We start from the raw sequence: 20,473 nt of genomic DNA on the forward strand, positions 1-20,473 counted from the left end.
AGATACCACTTTCCCTGAACTAATGTCAGAATGCATCCGTAGCGAGCCGCGGGAGGGGCAGATTTCAATACTCGGGTGACACCTGATCTCGCCAGCCACTCACTGCAGGGGGGTGGTATAGGGCTTGAACGTCGCAGGGGGAAGTTGTAATGCCTTCCCTGTGTTTCTATTGGCCAGAAAAGCGCGCAAATTTCTCAGGGAAGAAAGTGAAAGTAACCCGAACACTGCGTGGTACTCGTTACGAGTAACGAGCATCTCGAACACCCTAATACTCGAACGAGTATCAAGCTCGGACGAGTATGCTCGCTCATCTCTAATTGTTAGGTAGTTCAAACGAGAACTCATTGAGTTGTTCATATTTGCTGTATTAGTGAATAAGAGGGGTGAACGATCGCTATTTAAACCGAATGATCAGTGAACGAACCAATGATGATTTTTATACTTGCATAAAATGAACGAAAAATGAATGATTTATCGTTTAATGATTGGCTGTGTTTACACTGAACAATTATCGTTCCTTTTTTGCTTGTTTGAACAATTTTTTGAATGATAATCATTCCATGTAAAAGGGCCTTAACTGTCTTGGTTATTCCGGATTCTGAGGTAATGGGGTATCCCGGTAATATCGGTAATATCACGTTATATCTATCCACTGAATAGATGATAAGATAACTGATAGATTGGTGGAGATCCGACACCGGGAGCCCCACTGATCACCAAAAGCTGGACTGTGACATGCCAGACAGAAGTTTGGAGCGAAACTCTTGTCTGTTTCCAACAGCAGCCTGCAGTATTTTATGAAGCCACTTGTTTCAGAAATCAGGTGTAAAGAATAGTTGTACTTGCGCAAAACTTTTTTGGCTTTTCTTGCTGCCCTCCTAACTTTTACAAATGTACTATGATTTATGGCAAGAGATGGTATCAATTATTGTGCAAATCTATGCCAGGTTATAGCGAGTATAGATTTGACTCACCAGCCCACTGTTGGCCAATACATTTATTAAGAGCCTGGCACCTCTTAATAAATTTGTTGCGTCTTACTTCAGCTGCACATGCATGAAATATGTGCGCAAAACACATTTATGAGAACAAACCCATTGACATCAATGGGTTCTATTCTCTGTGCAAATATGGTCATCTAAAGCTGTCCTTACTTAACTTTTTATATAGACAGAAAGGGGTTAAAAGAAGTTGGGAGGCCCCAAGATAGACTTTTGCCCCCATACCCATGAGCCTTTAGCAACGCCCCTGGACAGAATGCATTATGGGATCTTATCCCAGCTCGTAGAGGAATGACTGTCTGCAAAGTGTTGACTTGTGAATGCAGCTCTGGATGTGAATGGAGTACAAAACATGATGTAATCCAAGAGTGGTCATATATAAGTATAGTAAAGTATCCGTAAACTGGCTCAACATATGTAGAATTAGTCAAAGATCTCTCCAATGATATAAAGTCACCCATATTTCATCACCACAACTAAAGCTTGACTTCAATAGAATACAAGACATTGTGTGTTGATAGAAAACATCATCTGTGATAATCTGCAGACTGTCCACATGTAATCTAAACTTTAGGATCTGCATGAATCTGGTGGAAATAAAATGTAAAACAGAAATTGCCTTCCAGCCACAGAATCGGTCATATGCCTTAAAAACTTGGAAAATGCAGATAATGCCAGTATCAGCAAACTGTCTGGCTTTCTATGCCAGCCAGATCCCACGTGATGAAGCAACATTTTTACCATCCGCAGTAAATCCCACAATCCTTTATGATTTATTACAACTACAAGCCTGCTAACCTTTTTGTGACTGTTGGTGTAGTGTGGTTTATAGGTAAAGGTAAAGTCCCCTGGTGCAAGCACCGAGTCGTGACCGACTCCTAGGGTGACGTCACATCATAATTAGAGATGAGCGAACGTGTTCTTCCGAGCTTGATATTCGTGCGAATATTAGGGTGTTCGGGATGTTCGTTATTCGTAACGAACACCATGCGGTGTTCTGGTTATTTTCACTTCCTTCCCTGAGACGTTAGCGCGCTTTTCTGGCCAATTGAAAGACAGGGAAGGCATTACAACTTCCCCCTGTGACGTTCAAGCCCTATACCACCCCCCTGCTGTGAGTGGCTGGGAAGATCAGGTGTCATCCGAACATAAAAGTCGGCCCCTCCCGCGGTTCGGCTCAGATGCCGTGTGAGTTAGATGAGGGACAGTGCTGTTTGTACCGGAGCTGCTGTAGGGAAAGAATTGGTAGTTAGTGTAGGCTTCAAGACCCCCCAAAGGTCCTTATAAGGGCCACTGATAGCTGTGTGTTGGCTGCTGTTAGCAGTGGCAATTTTTTTTTTCTCAAAATCGCCTCTGCAGACCGTTGCACCTGGCATTAGGGACAGAAGTGCTGCATAGGCAGGGAGAGTGTTAGGAGTGAGTGTAGCCTTCAAGAACCTCAACGGTCCTTTCTAGGGCCATATTTATCCGTGTGCAGTACTGTCCAGGCTGCTGTTAGCTGTGCTGCATTTTTTTTTGCTTCTCAAAATCGCTTCTGCAGAGCATTGCACCCTCCATTGATACTGCAGGGAAAGAATTGTATAGGCAGGGCCACAACACAGTTATTATTCATTGAATATATGCAGTGCTGCCTTTTGCTTGTAAAACAAGTGAAAATAATTCTATTTGTCCTGCCTCTGTCCGTCCTAAGGGCGGTGGACACGTGTCGGCTGCGTGTGACACCTTTAAAAATCATAGGCACCCAGCTACGTTTTACTCCTGGCTTCGCCATTTGCTTTCCTTAATTGGGAAAAAAAATACCTGCTCTGCCACAGTTAATAACTCTGCTACCCTCACGTTCTGTGACACATTAGCAGGGACACAGCACAGTTATTAAACTTCTCATGTTCATAGAATATACGCAGTGCTGCCTTTTGGTGCCAAAAAACGGAAAATAATTCTATTTGTCCGGCCTCTGTCCGTCCTAAGGGCGGTGGACACGTGTCGGCTGCGTGTGACACCTTTAAAAATCATACGCACCCAGCTACGTTTTACTCCTGGCTTCGCCATTTGCTTTCCTTAATTGGGAAAAAAAATACCTGCTCTGCCACAGTTAATAACTCTGCTACCCTCACGTTCTGTGACACATTAGCAGGGACACAGCACAGTTATTAAACTTCTCATGTTCATAGAATATACGCAGTGCTGCCTTTTGGTGCCAAAAAACGGAAAATAATTCTATTTGTCCGGCCTCTGTCCGTCCTAAGGGCGGTGGACACGTGTCGGCTGCGTGTGACACCTTTAAAAATCATACGCACCCAGCTACGTTTTACTCCTGGCTTCGCCATTTGCTTTCCTTAATTGGGAAATAAAATACCTGCTCTGCCACAGTTAATAACTCTGCTACCCTCACATTCTGTGACACATTAGCAGGGACACAGCACAGTTATTAAACTTCTCATGTTCATAGAATATACGCAGTGCTGCCTTTTGGTGCCAAAAAACGGAAAATAATTCTATTTGTCCGGCCTCTGTCCGTCCTAAGGGCGGTGGACACATGTCGGCTGCGTGTGACACCTTTAAAAATCATACGCACCCAGCTACGTTTTACTCCTGGCTTCGCCATTTGCTTTCCTTAATTGGGAAATAAAATACCTGCTCTGCCACAGTTAATAACTCTGCTACCCTCACGTTCTGTGACACATTAGCAGGAAAACAGCACAGTTATTAAACTTAGATTATTCATTCACTAGAGGCAGTGGGGCCTTTCGTTTTCAAAAAAGGTAAAAAATTATATTTGGCCTGCAGTCTTGCGCCAATTTATTTCCTGCCTGTGAAATCAAATCACTGGTAATACAGCATGCTGAGGGGTAGGGGTAGGCCTAGAGGACGTGGACGCGGCCGAGGACGCGGAGGGCCAAGTCAGGGTGTGGGCACAGGCCAAGCTCCTGATCCAGGTGTGTCGCAGCCGACTGCTGCGCGATTAGGAGAGAGGCACGTTTCTGGCGTCCCCACATTCATCGCCCAATTAATGGGTCCACGCGGGAGACGGTTATTAGAAAATGAGCAGTGTGAGCAGGTCCTGTCCTGGATGGCAGAAAGTGCTTCGAGCAACCTATCGTCTACCCGCAGTTCTGCGCCGTCCACTGCTGCCAATCCGAATCCTCTGTCTGCTGCTCCTCCTTCCTCCCAGCCTCCTCACTCCACTACAATAACACCTGCTCAGGAGCTGGAGCACTCCCAGGAACTGTTCTCGGGCCCCTGCTTAGATTGGGCAGCAGCGGTTCCTCTCCCACCAGAGGAGTTTATCGTCACTGATGCCCAACCATTCGAAAGTTCCCGGGGTCCGGGGGAAGAGGCTGGGGACTTCCGCCAACTGTCTCAACAACTTTCTGTGGGTGAGGAGGACGATGACGATCAGACACAGTTGTCTTGCAGTGAGGTAGTAGTAAGGGCAGTAAGTCCGAGGGAGCAGCGCACAGAGGATTCGGAGGAAGAGCAGCAGGACGATGAGGTGACTGACCCCACCTGGTGTGCAACGCTTACTCAGGAGGACAGGTCTTCAGAGGGGGAGTCAAGGGCATCAGCAGGGCAGGTTGCAAGAGGCAGTGCGGTGGCCAGGGGTAGAGGCAGGGCCAGACCGAATAATCCACCAACTGTTTCCCAAAGGGCCCCCTCGCGCCATGCCACCCTGCAGAGGCCGAGGTGCTCTAAGGTCTGGCAGTTTTTCACAGAGACGCCTGACGACCGACGAACAGTGGTGTGCAACCTTTGTCGCGCAAAGCTCAGCCGGGGAGCCAACACCAACAGCCTCACCACCACCACCATGCGCAGACATATGATGGCCAAGCACCCCGCAAGGTGGGACGAAGGCCGTTCAGCGCCTCCGGTTTGCACCCCTGCCTCTCCCCCTGTGCCCCAACCTGCCACTGAGATGCAACCCCCCTCTCAGGACACAGGCACTACCGTCTCCTGGCCTGCACCCACACCCTCACCTCCGCTGTCCTCGGCCCCATCCAGCAGTGTAGTTCAGCGCACCGTCCAGCCGTCGCTTGCGCAACTGTTGGAGCGCAAGCGCAAGTACGCCGCCACGCACCCGCACGCTCAAACGTTAACCGTCCGCATAGCAAAATTCATCAGCCTTGAGATGCTGCCATATAGGGTTGTGGAAACGGAGTCCTTCAAAAGTATCATGGAGGCGGCGGCCCCGCGCTACTCAGTTCCCAGTCGCCACTACTTTTCCCGATGTGCCGTCCCAGCCCTGCACGACCACGTCTCCCGCAACATTGTACGCGCCCTCACCAACGCGGTTACTGCCACGGTCCACTTAACTACGGACACGTGGACAAGCACAGGCGGGCAGGGCCACTACATCTCCCTGACGGCACATTGGGTGAATTTAGTGGAGGCTGGGACAGAGTCAGAGCCTGGGACCGCTCACGTCCTACCCACCCCCAGAATTGCGGGCCCCAGCTCGGTGGTGGTATCTGCGGAGGTGTATGCTTCCTCCACTAAAGCACCCTCCTCCTCCTCCTCCTCCTCCTCCTCCTCTGTCTCGCAATCAAGATGTGTTAGCAGCAGCATGTCGCCAGCAGTCGGTGTCGCGCGGTGTGGCAGCACAGCGGTGGGCAAGCGTCAGCAGGCCGTGCTGAAACTACTCAGCTTAGGCGATAAGAGGCACACGGCCCACGAACTGCTGCAGGGTCTGACACAGCAGACCGACCGCTGGCTTGCGCCGCTGAGCCTCCAACCGGGCATGGTCGTGTGTGACAACGGCCGTAACCTGGTGGCGGCTCTGCAGCTCGGCAGCCTCACGCACGTGCCATGCCTGGCCCACGTCTTTAATTTGGTGGTTCAGCGGTTTCTGAAAAGCTACCCACGCTTGTCAGACCTGCTCGTAAAGGCGCGCCGGCTCTGCGCACATTTCCGCAAGTCCCACACGGACGCTGCCACCCTGCGCACCCTGCAACATCACTTTAAGCTGCCAGTGCACCAACTGCTGTGCGACGTGCCCACACGGTGGAACTCTACGCTCCACATGTTGGCCAGGCTCTATGAACAACGTAGAGCTATAGTCGAATACCAACTCCAACATGGGCGGCGCAGTGGGAGTCAGCCTCCTCAATTCCTTGCAGAAGAGTGGGCCTGGTTGGCAGACATCTGCCATGTCCTTGGTAATTTTGAGGAGTCTACCCAGGTGGTGAGCGGCGATGCTACAATCATTAGCGTCACCATTCCTCTGCTATGCATCTTGAGAAATTCCCTGCAAACCATAAAGGCAGCTGCTTTGCGCTCGGAAACGGGGGCGGGGGAAGACAGTATGCCGCTGGATAGTCAGGGCACCCTCCTGTCTATTTCTCAGCGCGTACAGGAGGAGGAGGAGGAGCATGAGGAGGATGAGGAGGAGGGGGAAGAGACAGCTTGGCCCGCTGCTGACGGTACACCGGCTGATTGCCTGTCATCCTTTCAGCGTGTATGGCCTGAGGAGGAGGAGGAGGATCCTGAAAGTGATCTTCCTAGTGAAGACAGCCATGTGTTGCGTACAGGTACCCTGGCACACATGGCTGACTTCATGTTAGGATGCCTTTCTCGTGACCCTCGCGTTGCACGCATTCTGGCCACGACGGATTACTGGGTGTACACACTGCTCGATCCACGGTATAAGGAGAACCTGCCCACTCTCATTCCCGAAGAGGAAAGGGGTTCGAGAGTGTTGCTATACCACAGGACCCTTGCGGACAAGCTGATGGTAAAATTCCCAGCCGACAGCGCTAGTGGCAGAAGGCGCAGTACCGAGGGCAAGGTAGCAGGGGATGTGCGTAGATCGAGCAGCATGTACATCCCAGGCAGTGCAACAGTCTTTAAGGGCCTGGCCAGCTTTATGGCTCCCCACCAAGACTGTGTCACCGCTCCCCAGTCACGGCTGAGTCGGCGGGAGCACTGTAAAAGGATGGTGAGGGAGTACGTAGCGGATCGCACGACCATCCTTGGTGACGCCTCTGCCCCCTACAACTACTGGGTGTCGAAGCTGGACACGTGGCCTGAACTCGCGCTGTATGCCCTGGAGGTGCTTGCTTGTCCTGCGGCTAGCGTCTTGTCGGAGAGGGTGTTTAGTGCGGCTGGGGGAATCATCACAGATAAGCGTAGCCGCTTGTCAACCGACAGTGCCGACAGGCTAACACTCATCAAGATGAACAAAGGCTGGATTTCGCCAGACTTCTGTTCTCCACCAGCGGACAGCAGCGATACGTAAGCAATACGTAGGCTGCACCCGCGGATGGAAGCTACGTTCTCTCTCACCATCCAAAACGGGGACATTTCTGCTTCATCAATCTGTGTCTAATATTCCTCCTCCTCCTCCTCCTGCTCCTCCTCCTGAAACCTCACGTAATCACGCTGAACGGGCAATTTTTCTTAGGGCCACAAGGCTCACTCAAATAATTTTTCAGAACAATTTTTATAAGTTTCAATGCGCTTAAAAGCATTGGAACTTTAACTTGAACCAATTTTTCGTTACACTGGGCTGCCTCCAGGCCTAGTTACCACTTAAGCCACATTAACCAAAGCGATTAATGGGTTTCACCTGCCCTCTTGGCTGGCCATGGCCAATTTTTGGGATGTACATTAGTACTGTTGATACAGCAATTTTTGTGGGCCCTCGCCTACAGTGTAATCAAATTAATTTTTAGCCTACCTGCATTACAGCTGACGTTACCTCAGCTGTGTTGGGCAATGCAATGGGATATTTTTATGTACCGCCGGTGGGTTCCAGGGAGCCACCCATGCTGTAGGTGCACACGGAGTTTTTAATACATCTGTACACTTCTAAAGAACCCGTCTGACTGGGGCATGCAGTGTGGGCCGAAGCCCACCTGTATTACGCACGACATTACTACCTCAGCTGTGTTGGGCAATGCAATGGGATATTTCTATGTACCGCCGGTGGCTTCCTGGCACCCACCCAGGCAGTGGGTCCACAGGGAGTTTAACCTACATGTGTCCACTTGTAAAGAACCCCAGTCTGACTGGGGCATGCAGTGTGGGCCGAAGCCCACCTGCATTAAGCACGACATTACTACCTCAGCTGTGTTGGGCAATGCAATGGGATATTTTTATGTACCGCCGGTGGGTTCCAGGGAGCCACCCATGCTGTAGGTGCACACAGAGTTTTTAATACATCTGTACACTTCTAAAGAACCCCAGTCTGACTGGGGCATGCAGTGTGGGCCGAAGCCCACCTGTATTACGCACGACATAACTACCTCAGCTGTGTTGGGCAATGCAATGGGATATTTCTATGTACCACCGGTGGCTTCCTGGCACCCACCCATGCTGTGGGTCCACAGGGAATTATAAATGCATCTGTTTCCACTTATAAAGAAACCCAGTCTGACTGGGGCATGCAGTGTGGGCCGAAACCCACCTGCATTAACCCTTTCCAGTCCACCTGTGAAGACATTAGGGTTTAAGGCTGTACAGCTCCGTTGTTGGTAGACGTCCGTCGGGGTTCTCTTACTGTATATTGCCAGCCTCTCTGCTGTCGGAGCCTATCCTACGTGTCAGCTCATGCAGTACTGGCTTTAGACAGCATATAGCGCCGTTGTATAACGGCAGAAAAAGAGTAAGCCCCCTAGGAAAACCATATACAAATTGGATTGGAAAGGGTTAAGCACAACATTACTACCTCAGCTGTGTTGGGCAATGCAATGGGATATTTCTATGTACCGCCGGTGGCTTCCTGGCACCCACCCATGCTGTAGGTGCACACGGAGTTTTTACTACATCTGTACACTTATAAAGAACCCCAGTCAGACTGGGGCATGCAGTGTGGGCCGAAGCCCACCTGCATTAAGCACGACATTACTACCTCAGCTGTGTTGGGCAATGCAATGGGATATTTCTGTGTACCGCCGGTGGGTTCCAGGGAGCCACCCATGCTGTGGGTCGACAGGGACTTCACAATAGGGAGTTGTACCTGCCTGTGTCTATGAATTAAAAAGCCCGGTCTGACTGGGGCATGCAGACACCTTGACAGAATGAATAGTGTGTGGCACATAGGTTCCCCATTGCTATGCCCACGTGTGCAGCTCCTGATGGCGGTGGCACAGGATTCTATTTCTCATTGCTTCTGTACAGCATTGTGGGCTATCGCTCCGCCACTTTTAAAGAGGGTCGCTGCCTAGCCGTGCCAACCTCTGCAGTGTGTGCCTGCGGTCCCTCGTCATGGCAGACGCAATTCTAAATAGACATGAGCGTGGTGTGGCATGAGGGCAGCTGAAGGCTGCCCAGGGACACTTTGGTGTGCGCTGTGGGGGGGAGGGGGGGGCGGTTGGGCAGCATGTAACCCAGGAGAAGTGTCAGTGGAGTGTCATGCAGGCAGTGATTGTGCTTTGTTGGAGGTAGTGTGGTGCTTAGCAAAGGTATGCCATGCTAATGAGGGCTTTTCAGAAGTAAAAGTTGTTGGGAGGGGGGGGGGCCCACTCTTGCCGGTATTGTGGCTTAATAGTGGGACCTGTGAACTTGAGATGCAGCCCAACATGTAGCCCCTCGCCTGCCCTATCCGTTGCTGTGTCGTTCCCATCACTTTGTTGAATTGCCCAGATTTTCACACATGAAAACTTTAGCGAGCATCGGCGAAATACAAAAATGCTCTGGTCGCCCATTGACTTCAATGGGGTTCGTTGTTCGAAACGAACCCTCGAGCATCGCGGGAAGTTCGTTCCGAATAACGAACACCCGAACATTTTGGTGTTCGCTCATCTCTAATCATAATGTTTTCTTGGCAGACTTTTTGCAGGGTGGTTTGCCATTGCCTTCCCGAGTCATCTTCACCCCCCACCAAACTGGGTACTCATTTTACCGACCTCGGAAGAATGGAAGGCTGAGTCAATCTTGAGCCTCCTACCTGAACCATGCAACCTTCAGGTCATGAGCAAGAGCTTAGGACAGCATGTCTGCTGTCCTAACACTCTGCACCACACAATGCTCTGCTTTGGTGTAAATGTCAGCTTTCAAAAAATTACAGGTTCATTAGGGAGCATTTTCGCATCATGTGACAGATATTTTTAAAATCTCCTCTATATGGCTTGTAGTGTAAATGCCGCTGATTTTGCTATGGAAGCTCCGCAGCATTTACACTGTGTCTGAAGATGGACTTAAAGGAGTTTTCCTGACGCAAAATAATTTCTGGGGAGGAAATGGGTTAAAATGAAAAAATAAGCGCCACCCTCTTAAAAGGGCTTCCTAATGCAGTGCAGCCACCCCAATTCATGATGCTTCGGTCCCACAAGCTGCATATGTTGTTCACTTGCTGCAGCAGTGATACAGGTTTGAATGGCACATAACCGCTGAAGCTAGATTTGTTGCAGCAGCAGGGATCGGGGCGGCTGCAGTCGCTACTTTTTTGTTTTAACCCATTACCTGGAGAGACATCTTTTTTGTCTCGGAAAACTCCTTTATAGAACATAACTACAGGAAGCTTTTTTTAAAGCCACTTTTTAGTTTTTTGGGAAGAAGCTACTACTGTAGGTTAGAAGCTACTAGGGGTGCCCTGAGAAAGGAGAGAGAAGAAGAGAGAAAGAGGAGAAAGAAATAAGGATTAAAAAAGAGAGAAAAGGAGAGAATTTTTTTGCACTGTTGCCACTAGCTAAAAAATTTTTTGACGAGGTGTGCACCTAGCAAAAAATGGTTGGAAAATGCTGCCGTAGGGGTAAAAAAGTAGCAGTTGTACCTGGACTCTGATGCCTGAGGCGGTCCAAAGGCCCCTTTAACACACAAGGAGACACCAGTATTATAAGTGGCACATGATAGGTGGTTGTCCAGGTACAGATTTTGCATTGGAGCCTTCAGGTTCAGGTGTGCATCCATTGATTTTAGTAGGCACCTGTCATCCTCACTTGTATACAAATAATGCAGGAAAAACAGGCGAACCCATTTTTAACATGTATTAAAGGGTTAATGTCTTCACTTCTTATACCAACTCCCATAACTTCCCTGTCTATGATAATATATATTAAATATACTACTGTCAAGGGGACCTTGTGGTTGTCTGTGCCCTCCCTCCTCCTGCTTTTTCTCTGTTTTTATACCTCCCTTCCCACCCACTGGAGATGATATAGTTACTCCAAGCCCTGAAGCGCTCATTGGAACACAGAAGTTTTCCTAAGGAGTTAGCAGGGAGTGACGAGGGGGGACACTTGGCTGTAGCAGCACAAGGGAGACACCAGAAGATCCTATTGTGACAGAAGACACCCTGGAGCAGTCAGCATGGATCCTGATTCCTGAATGAAAGGGGCAGAATTGCAATGACTATGATTTCCAATACACTAAGCAGATCCTATGGCTGTTATCATCATAAAGGTCAATAGATCCCCTCTGCTGATTCAATGAGTTCTCAAGAGGAAGCTCAATCTCATTGCATGGATATAATCTGTCAGATTCTCCATCTGTAGTATTCAATCCCTGGACCCTGCGATACAAACCAAAGGAAAAAACACTAGATCTATTCTTAATTTCACCATAGACTTGGGGAAATGGAAAATGAAGCCGCCAAAACCGTGGACAATCAGATGGAGAAATACATGTAATTATGGGATGACTGGCACAATGTTTCCACTGCATATGGTGTCCTCATAGACCTTCATTATTAACCCTTTCCCCCTTGCTGTGCGTTATTCTCTGCTTGCTGTCATTTGGTTGCATCCCTGCCTCTAGTGTTAATATCTCTGCACCCTCTCTCTCTCTCTCTGCTTCTTCATTCTCTCTCTCATATGTGCTGCTCAAGCTGTGGGCGCCAGATTATTGGCTCCGCCACTTTAATATCTTCTGTTTTTTTTTTTCTTTTGAAGAGTTACAATTATGGGGAAATCCGAGAGTCAAATGGACATAGTAGAAAAATCCAATAAATCTGTGAAAAAGTCTTGGAGCGTCATAGAAATTGGCCTCTCTGTCCTGCTCTTCTTCATGACCTGTGGGCTCATTGCTCTCCTGGTCCTATACACAACTAATAAAGGTAAGAAGAATGTACTGCTATGTGATCAGTCAGAGCCACAATTATGTAGCAGAGCTGAATCGATCATTTGTGTATCACCGTGACTCTCCCAGTTAAGGGTTCATCACATTGTGGTGTCACGCTCAGCTCTGCTACATCAATATTTCAGTGTGTGCATTTGTATTTAGAACTCTTTGGGAATGCATCCTACGTGCATCGTGATACGTGTTAAGATAATGTAGTCAGTTTACCTGCAGTCCTAAAGAAAACCCCAGAGAAAACACCTTATATCACCATAATCTCTGCAAGTCTACAAACTCAGCTCTCATATGGGTATTTGTGTAGTAGTAATAATAATATAGTGTAGTAGAGCTGAGTAGGTTATTTAACTCTATAGGGTTGTATTATTTATGCATAGTGATACTTGGGTGCTTGACCTGTAGTCCTATGTAAAACCACATGTGATGTCAGTCAGTATCAATTGTATCAAAAGAAGCTACTTGCTACATCTAGCAAACTGAGCACTGCTACATATGGTGAGCACTGTTGATAAATAAAATAAACAACACACAATACCAAAAATGTCCATATTGGGATCTACAACTAGCAATCCTAGCACTGCTACTTCAGATTTTGTAATCTGAACTATGTTAAGTCTAACAACTACAGCTCTGCTACATCTAGAAATCTCAAACCTGATAGACCTGGCAATCGCAGTTCTCCAATATTTGGCAATCTCAGCTCTGCTTCATCTGTATATATACATTTTGCATTCTACCCAGTGAAGCCATTTGCCTAGACATGACACATATTTCCAGCCCTAATATCAGTAATGTATTGCAATTAAATGTCAGTTCATTAAATTAATAAGTCCAGTTATGGTTCTGAAGCAGTCGGATATTCTTCCGCGGCAAATAGATGCAGTAAAGGGTTAACTGCGGCCTGTCATGCATGATTACACCATTAAGAGAGGAGACAGATTGCTTTCTATACAAATCTATAAACCTTGGAATATTTCTTTACACTATGTGAGCAGCAGCCACTGAAGCATATTGATTTCCGAATGCTGGGGCGATTGGTCATAATAGAAGTGATTATCACTATTAAGTCAGCCAAGACCCTGTACACAGAGGTAGCAGAGCTGAGTCTGGCAGATGGAATGCAACTGATGTAGTGATATGTGCTATATCAATGATCTTACATGGGACTGCTGGTTTGCCCATTGTACTATGTTCCTCTATTGTTAATATGGAAAGACGATATTAGGAAATGTTAAAAGCTCCAACTATTTTAGTGAACTCTTTTAGCTCTGCTACATCGATAGCTAGCTGAGTTGGTTTTCTGGTACACAGAGGTATCATGATTAACCATCTCTGATTTCCCATAGGACACAGGTAAAGTTCCTTTAGAGCTCTTTCACATAGGCGCATATAAGCCACATTTTTATACCCAGCTGTATATATGCTACCGATCTAAAGCATTGTTTTTTGCAATGCATCCGTTTACACGGGCGAATAAACGGCGCATAAAAACGTGGAGCCATGAAAAATGGAACATACGTGTCCAAAATATGCGCCGACACATATAGGTTGGGCAAAAAGATAGTTCTGGAACTATCTTTTGGCCATTATACGCCGGCGGGTCCCATAGACTCCTACGGGAGCAGGTGAAAAAGGGAAGGGGAGGCAGTTTAGCAGTGGCCAACACTGCGAAAAACTTACAGGTGCCTCTATGTAGGCATGAGAAGTCAATTCAGAGGATTTAGGGCGAGTGAGGGTTTTCAGGGGTGCGACGCATTTATTTGCTAAAAACCATGTTCACGGTCGTTTGAATGGGTGAGAAAACGCTAATTACCCTGGTGGAAAAAAGTCCTTTCAAGCAATTTTTTGGCGCCGGTGAGTAAACGTAAAAATGCCTACGCCCATATGAAAAAGCCCTAAGTAGTATCATTTCCTTCAGGGCTCTTTAAGTTTGCCCGCCGGTGATGTAAAAACGCATGAACGGGCGCACAAATTGAACGCAATGCTGTCGGGTGGGTAGAGACAGTTAAGCTCTGATAAACTGTCTCCCCCCTTCCCTTCCCCCCCACCGGCTCTCGGCAAGGGGAGGAGGCGGGACAGGGCAGGAGCTAGTGTGCTAAGCTCCCGCCCCCTCTCTGCCCCTTGTCAGCAGCCAGCAATGGGAGGGGGTGGGACAGGGCGGGGGCTTACCAACTAGCTCTGCCCCTGTCCTGCCATTCCCATTGCAAACATAGCCGGCAAGGAGTGGAGAGGAGAAGAGAAGGGAGAGGGAGTTTAGCAGACACGCTGCTAAACGACCTCCCAACTCCCTTCTCCGGCAGCTAGCATAGGCTCCCATAGAAGTCTATGCAGCGGCCAACATATTCCGGCCGGAAAGATAGTTCCAGGACTATCTTTCCTGCCCGGCGTAAAAGCACCCGATGCTATATGGGCCGGTTGGGCGCTTTTACACAGCGGGAATACGCCCATCTGGAATCCAATGTGTTAAATGGTAGAGTATATCGGCCAGTCATGAATACGGCGGCCGATATACGCTCTTGTGAGTAAAGCCTCAGAAAGAGGCCTCTTTCACACGGCTGTATGTGTTTTTAAGCTCAGCCGATCGCACCTAAAAAAAATCGCATGAAAGAAGATTAACTACGATCAAGTCCTGATGTTACTTAGCGTTTTCTCGTCCATTCACACGGGCGACCGCAGCGTATCAGCGAAAAAATACACTGCAGCACGAAAATGCCTCAGCCAGCAGAAATCCTCAGAATGACTTCTAATAATTAAAAAGACCTGGCTGTAATTTTTGGCACGTTTGCCTCCATATTGGTATTATTTTCTATTGGACAAATAGATGGATCAGTATTTGCCCATTCTAAAAAATATACAGAGGCGAATCCTGCTGAAATACTGATGAAGTAGTAAGGAAATGCTGATGTATTTCAGACGTGGTACAATACGCTTGTCTGAAACCAGCTTAATAGTCTATCCCAGTGTTTCCCAACTCCTGTCCTCAGGGACCACCAACAGGTCGTGTTTTCAGGATATCCTATAGTAAGAACACCTGTGGCAATGTGTGAGGCACTGACAATAATTACATCACCTGTACAACACTGAGGAAATCCTGAAAACATGACCTGTTGGCGGTCCCTGAGGACTGGAGTTGTGCACCCATGGTTTAGATCCTTAACCCTTTGCAATCCAATTTTGGATTCAGGGTTTCCTAGATGGCTTTCTCTTTCTGCCATTATACAATCGCGCCACCTGCTGGCTAGAGCCAGTACTGCGGTATTGGACATGCTGGAGAGGCCCCCGACAACAGAGCGGCCAGTAATATACAGTAAGAATACCCTGCCGGACATCTTCCGACATCGGAAGCCATACAGCCTTCAATCAGAATGTCTTCAGACGTCAGACAGTGGATTGGAAAGGGTTAAGGAAGTTTCCTTCCCCACTCAGTATATAGAGGTCGCCCCACTTTTGACAACCCCTTTGACATGTTACTGAGAACGCTGAGTTGTCAACTATGGAGGAGCCATTGAGTAATTGCTCCTTTGTTCATTTCCAAATTTTTTAAGTAATAGCTGAACGCTATATATCTTAATCAGAGGTGTATTTGAAGCCATTTACAATACTGTTGTTTTCTTAGGTGGCAGAGTGGCATCTGGGCCCTCTAAGGTACCAGGCTCTGGGTAGGACACTGTACCCTATAGCTAAAGCACTGGATTAATACATTACATAGCGTAGATATACAATCCATGCGGTCCATAGGTCATTGTTTTAAAGACTTGTTTAAAGAGTCTTACATTGATTTAAAGGAATGCTGCCATCCAATAGGTGGCGCTGCAGAGGTATTGTTATATCTTCCTTATTTGTCCATAGGTATGGCAACCTTGGGTATCATACTTATTTGGCCTGTAGGTGTCAATAGCGAGTTTGTAACTGGTTATACATTTGTTCATGGTCCAAAAAGCATGAGAATTAAAAGTTTATTATTTCATTAGTTTTTTCCTAAGGAATTAAATGTAAAATATAATTTTAGGTAATGTTTTAGTTTTCATGGCAGATATTTTTAGTTGTGCCTTTACAATAATTTGCTTCTAAATGGCGTTTGAGCATTTTCCTGTGTGTCATTTATTAATCTGGTCAAAGATTTCATGATCAGAGTGGTATTTCTAGAAAAATTCATCTTCATCTTTCCCATTCATGAATAGAATCTCTAAACAGTGGAGACTGACACACAAGCAGAAAAGTGCAAGAAAAGAAATGTAAATCTCCACAGCAATATACTGTATAGTTATTATTATTCATTTAGGGTATATCAAAAACGGAGAGACAACCCCCTATGGACATGATTATGTTCTGCTGCCTTTTAATGTTTTCATCTGTTCATTGTTATTATTAATAATAGTTATTTATTTTTATTTATATTTTTACATTTGTTTTTAAACATTTCTTACTTTATTTACTATCTTGTATATTTTTTAATATCAATGATAAATGATTGAAATATTTTCAAAAAATCTCCTCTACAGACTCACTTTAGGAGGGTTCATCTGCGACTGCCCTACAATTGTATTATCTGGGAGTATGTTGGGGGCAGCGTTGGTTGAGCTCCAGCTTCGCAGTCTTTGCCAGTAACTTAACCATGTGCATCATAAATAATTGCTGTCAGTCGCTGTTTGTAGTGCAGAACGTCTTTTAGTGAATTATTAACACCCTGAGGCCAGAATGTTTGGAAAATTATTTTAATTCATTTTCAGAAAAACTAAACTTCCAACTTGCAAAAAAAAAGCCATGAAAAATGAATCACTTTGTAGGAGAAGTCATCTCTCCCAGTGTAACGACTTAATTATTTATTGCTGCCCTCATAAATATATTAGCAGATATTTAAATCACAGGATGTAATCATTGATGCAAATTATAACCAAGAAAGTGTCCAGGGGATCAGAGTCTGATGTCTTTCCAAGAACAGCGCCCCTCTTGTCCACAGGCTGTGTCTGGTATTGCAGCTTAGCTCTATCAAAGTAAATGCTGCAATGTTTTCCTCTAGAACCCATATCTACAGGGGCGTAACTATAGAGGATGCAGGGGATTCAGTTGCACCCCATATAGGGAACCCAGTACTATGAATAAAGCATTATAGTTGGGGCCCTGTTTCAAGTTTTGCATCGTGGCCCCAGAGCTTCAAGTTACGCCTCTGCATACCTAATTTGCCGTGCACTGGAAAATGCCACGGATGTTTTTACGTATAGACTTAATACAGTAGGAGACAATAAGAGACACCCAACACCTAGCTGTAGTAAAGTGGAAGTACACCACGGGTCCTTCATAAAATACACTCATATACAACCAGTATACGCAAGCGCAAAAAAGATCGCAGCATGTTCTATTTTGCTGCATATTACGCGCGAGAGAGACCATTGTTCTCTAAGGGCACGTAATCTACCCCCCCCCCCCCCCATACACAATTACATTGTGGCGAAGCGACATCGAGGGAAACTTAAACAAAAAAAAACGGGAAGACTGCACATGACAGCGTGCGTGAGATACGCTGTCATCCGCAGGACAATATCGCTGCCATACAGGGCCATAGGCCGGCTCCCCAGTGGTGAAGAACTGCGTGAGTCACTTGTGAGCCTGGCCTTACTATGAATCGTCAAGAGCCTTCACATTTAAAAGGAAGCATTGCTGGCACCAGTGACTGAAGCACTTAGAGTAATAGAGGTTGCTAGATGGAACCGAGATAAAGATTTACAATTATTAGGCCTTATTAGGTATTTTTACGCAGCTAATTTAGCCACAATAAAAAAATGCGGCCATCTGAAGCAATGGTTTCCAATTTAGAAGAGTGGTTTTTAGCCGCATAAAAATGTTGCACCGGAAATAATAAAACTTTGACGACCAAAAACGGCAAATGATTTTATACGCTGCTGGAAAAGATAGGTCTTGCCGTAACTTTGCCAAGATACACTGGAGGCTCCAAGAAACTTCTATGGGAGGGGGAAAAAAAGTGAGAGGGGAGAGTTTAGCTGCATCCCACGCTGGGAAAAGCTTACAGGAGCCTCTATTTAACTATTATAAGTCATTCCGAGGATTTCTGCCTGAGAGATTCCGGCACTGCAGCGTACCTTTTCGCTAATATGCGCATATTAAAGGATGAGAACACGCAGTTGAAGCTCAAGACTTGGTTCCGGCTATTTTTCATTTACTTGATTTTCGGCAGAGATTCGGCTAGCGCGAAAATACATCGCTTGTGTGAATAAGGCCAGGACTCCTTCCCACGAACGGATTGGCGGAAATCCGCTGCGTTGCCCGCTGCTATTAGGTTCTATTGAACCTAATAGCACAATGAAATCTCCCGTCCTCACCCGCGGCATGCTCTATTTGCCACGGGTGTACGCGCAGACGGCTTCCATTGCAGTCAATGAAAGCCTTCTGTTCACGCTATCTTCAGCTGTAGCACAGCGGAAGATAGCGTGAAAACGCTTCCCCGCCCACCGCCGCTGCGTCATATGATGCGGCCAGCGCGTCACATGACACGGACGGCCGCGTCATGTGACGCAGCCGGCATGTCCCATGACGCTGCGGGGGTGGGCGGGGAAGCGTCATGCGGGAGCGAGGACGTCGGATCCGCTGGTAAGTATGGGGTCTCTGGGGGGCGCTGTGACGGGCTTCGCCGCGGAATATTCCGTGGCGGAGCCCGTCACGGCCGTGTGCAGCCGGCCTTAGGCTGGTTACACATGACCAGGTCAGATTCCAGATGCGGAATCCTGCAGCAGAATCTGGCCCTGTGCTCGCCCGCTGACCCCGTGTACCTGTCAGTCAGTAGTCTTCTCTGTGCTGTGTATGGTCCGGATGGTTCGCTGTTAGACATGTGCAGCACAGACTTTTCCCCCCGCTGTCAGTAGGCGATGACGCAGAACCAGCGACCTGTTCACAATGTTAATTGCAGACGGGCCACAGGGCGGATGGCTTCTATTGACTGGAAGCCATTTCTGCGGACAACACACTAAAATAGAGCATCCTGCAATTTTTTTTCTCAGCAAGCAGAAAATCGCAATTGACTTCCGCTCGTGTGCAGGAAAGAGTCCTTTTCAATAGCATGCTATGAGCGGTATTTGCTCTGGATCCCGGAGGTGGATGCCTGTTCCGAATTCCGCAATGCAAAAGCGGCTGTGTGCAGCCAGCCTCAGGGCTTATGCACAGGAGCGTATATCGGCCGCCGTTTTCACGGCCAGCCAATATACGCTACCATCTGAGCTTTCTTCCCTCCTCCTTGCTAGCTCTCTGCCTCTCTTATCCCCTGCGGCTGTTTGCAATGGGAAAGGGCAGGACGGAGGCGGAACTAAGCTCCCGCCACCTCCCCGCAGCCTACAAATGGCCTCCACCCCATTCTGCCCCCTTCCATTGCAAACAGCTGGAAAGGAGGAGAGAGACAGAGAGACGACGATGGGGAGGGAAGACAGCTTAGATGGTAGTGTATATCGGCTGGCCGTGAAAATGGAGGCCGATATACGCTCCTGTGAATAAGCCCTTAGGGTGCCTTCACATTGGCGATGAAATCGTATGATTTCCCAGCGCTACGAGAAATTGCAAAAATACGAAGCCAATGGCTTCAAATGACTCCATGTAAATGTGTGATGCTTTAACGCTTGCGATGCAACATTAAAACAAAATGGTGGCAAAGCTATTCTTTTCGCGATCTCCCCCTATTGTTTCCAATGGGGCTGGCAGCAGGACTTGAAATATAAGTCCCCCCTGCCCGAAAATAATCCATGAACTGTGGAAAAAAAATTTAAAATATTAATACATCACCTTGGAAGCGCAGTTATCTCTGCCGCATCTTCTAACAGATCCCCGACACTCTTCTTCTCCTACTCTTCTCTTTCTTTTCATTCACTGATGGCTGGGCGCTGCCTCTGATTGGTCATAGCGCTCAGAGGCAACGCTTTCAAGAGGCGGGAATTTTTAAATCTAGCTGACTGGGGTAACTCTAGAAGGGCATAAATTAGACTTTTTGAGATTTTGTGACTTTTATGATTTATTTCATGCTATAAATATAGCTGCATTGAACTAAATAGTTAGAAAGGGGATCTCATACTGTTGGTCATGTTATATCTATATATCCTATCATATATAAGTATGTTTAGTGTGGAGCAAACCAAAATAGTAGAACCTTGTTTCAGGTCGAACTCTGCGAAAAAGTTTGGCGCAAACCTCGATCAGTTCATCTCAGCTGAACCCACTAGATGAAGAACAGAAGAAAAAGAACTGGAAGAGAGAGAAGAAATGGAAGAGGAAGAAAACTTTTTTTTTATTATTCTTCTTCCTTCTATTTTTTTCTGTTACACAGGGCTTTTATAGCTCTTAGGCCTCCTGCACGTGGGTGGGACGGACCCCGCATGCGGGATTCCCACAGCTGAGTTCGTCCCGATTCCCCGGGTGACCCCTGCGTACTAGCTGCTGGCGCTCTGGAGTGACGCAGATCCCGC

General features: G+C 47.2%; 1 protein-coding gene across 1 annotated transcript in view; it reads left to right on the forward strand.

Annotated features, from left to right (window-relative positions):
* Positions 1–11,089: 11,089 nt before the first annotated feature.
* Positions 11,090–20,473, forward strand: part of MMEL1 (membrane metalloendopeptidase like 1) — a 93,227-nt gene continuing 83,843 nt past the window's right edge. The window contains exons 1-2 of the mRNA XM_066607389.1: positions 11,090–11,562; positions 11,828–11,991. Coding sequence (XP_066463486.1) covers positions 11,513–11,562; positions 11,828–11,991 — 214 coding nt within the window. The 5' untranslated portion in view covers positions 11,090–11,512. The remainder of the gene's footprint in view (positions 11,563–11,827; positions 11,992–20,473) is intronic.

Source organism: Eleutherodactylus coqui, chromosome 6 (genome assembly GCF_035609145.1).
Source record: "Eleutherodactylus coqui strain aEleCoq1 chromosome 6, aEleCoq1.hap1, whole genome shotgun sequence".
NCBI lineage: Eukaryota > Metazoa > Chordata > Amphibia > Anura > Eleutherodactylidae > Eleutherodactylus > Eleutherodactylus coqui.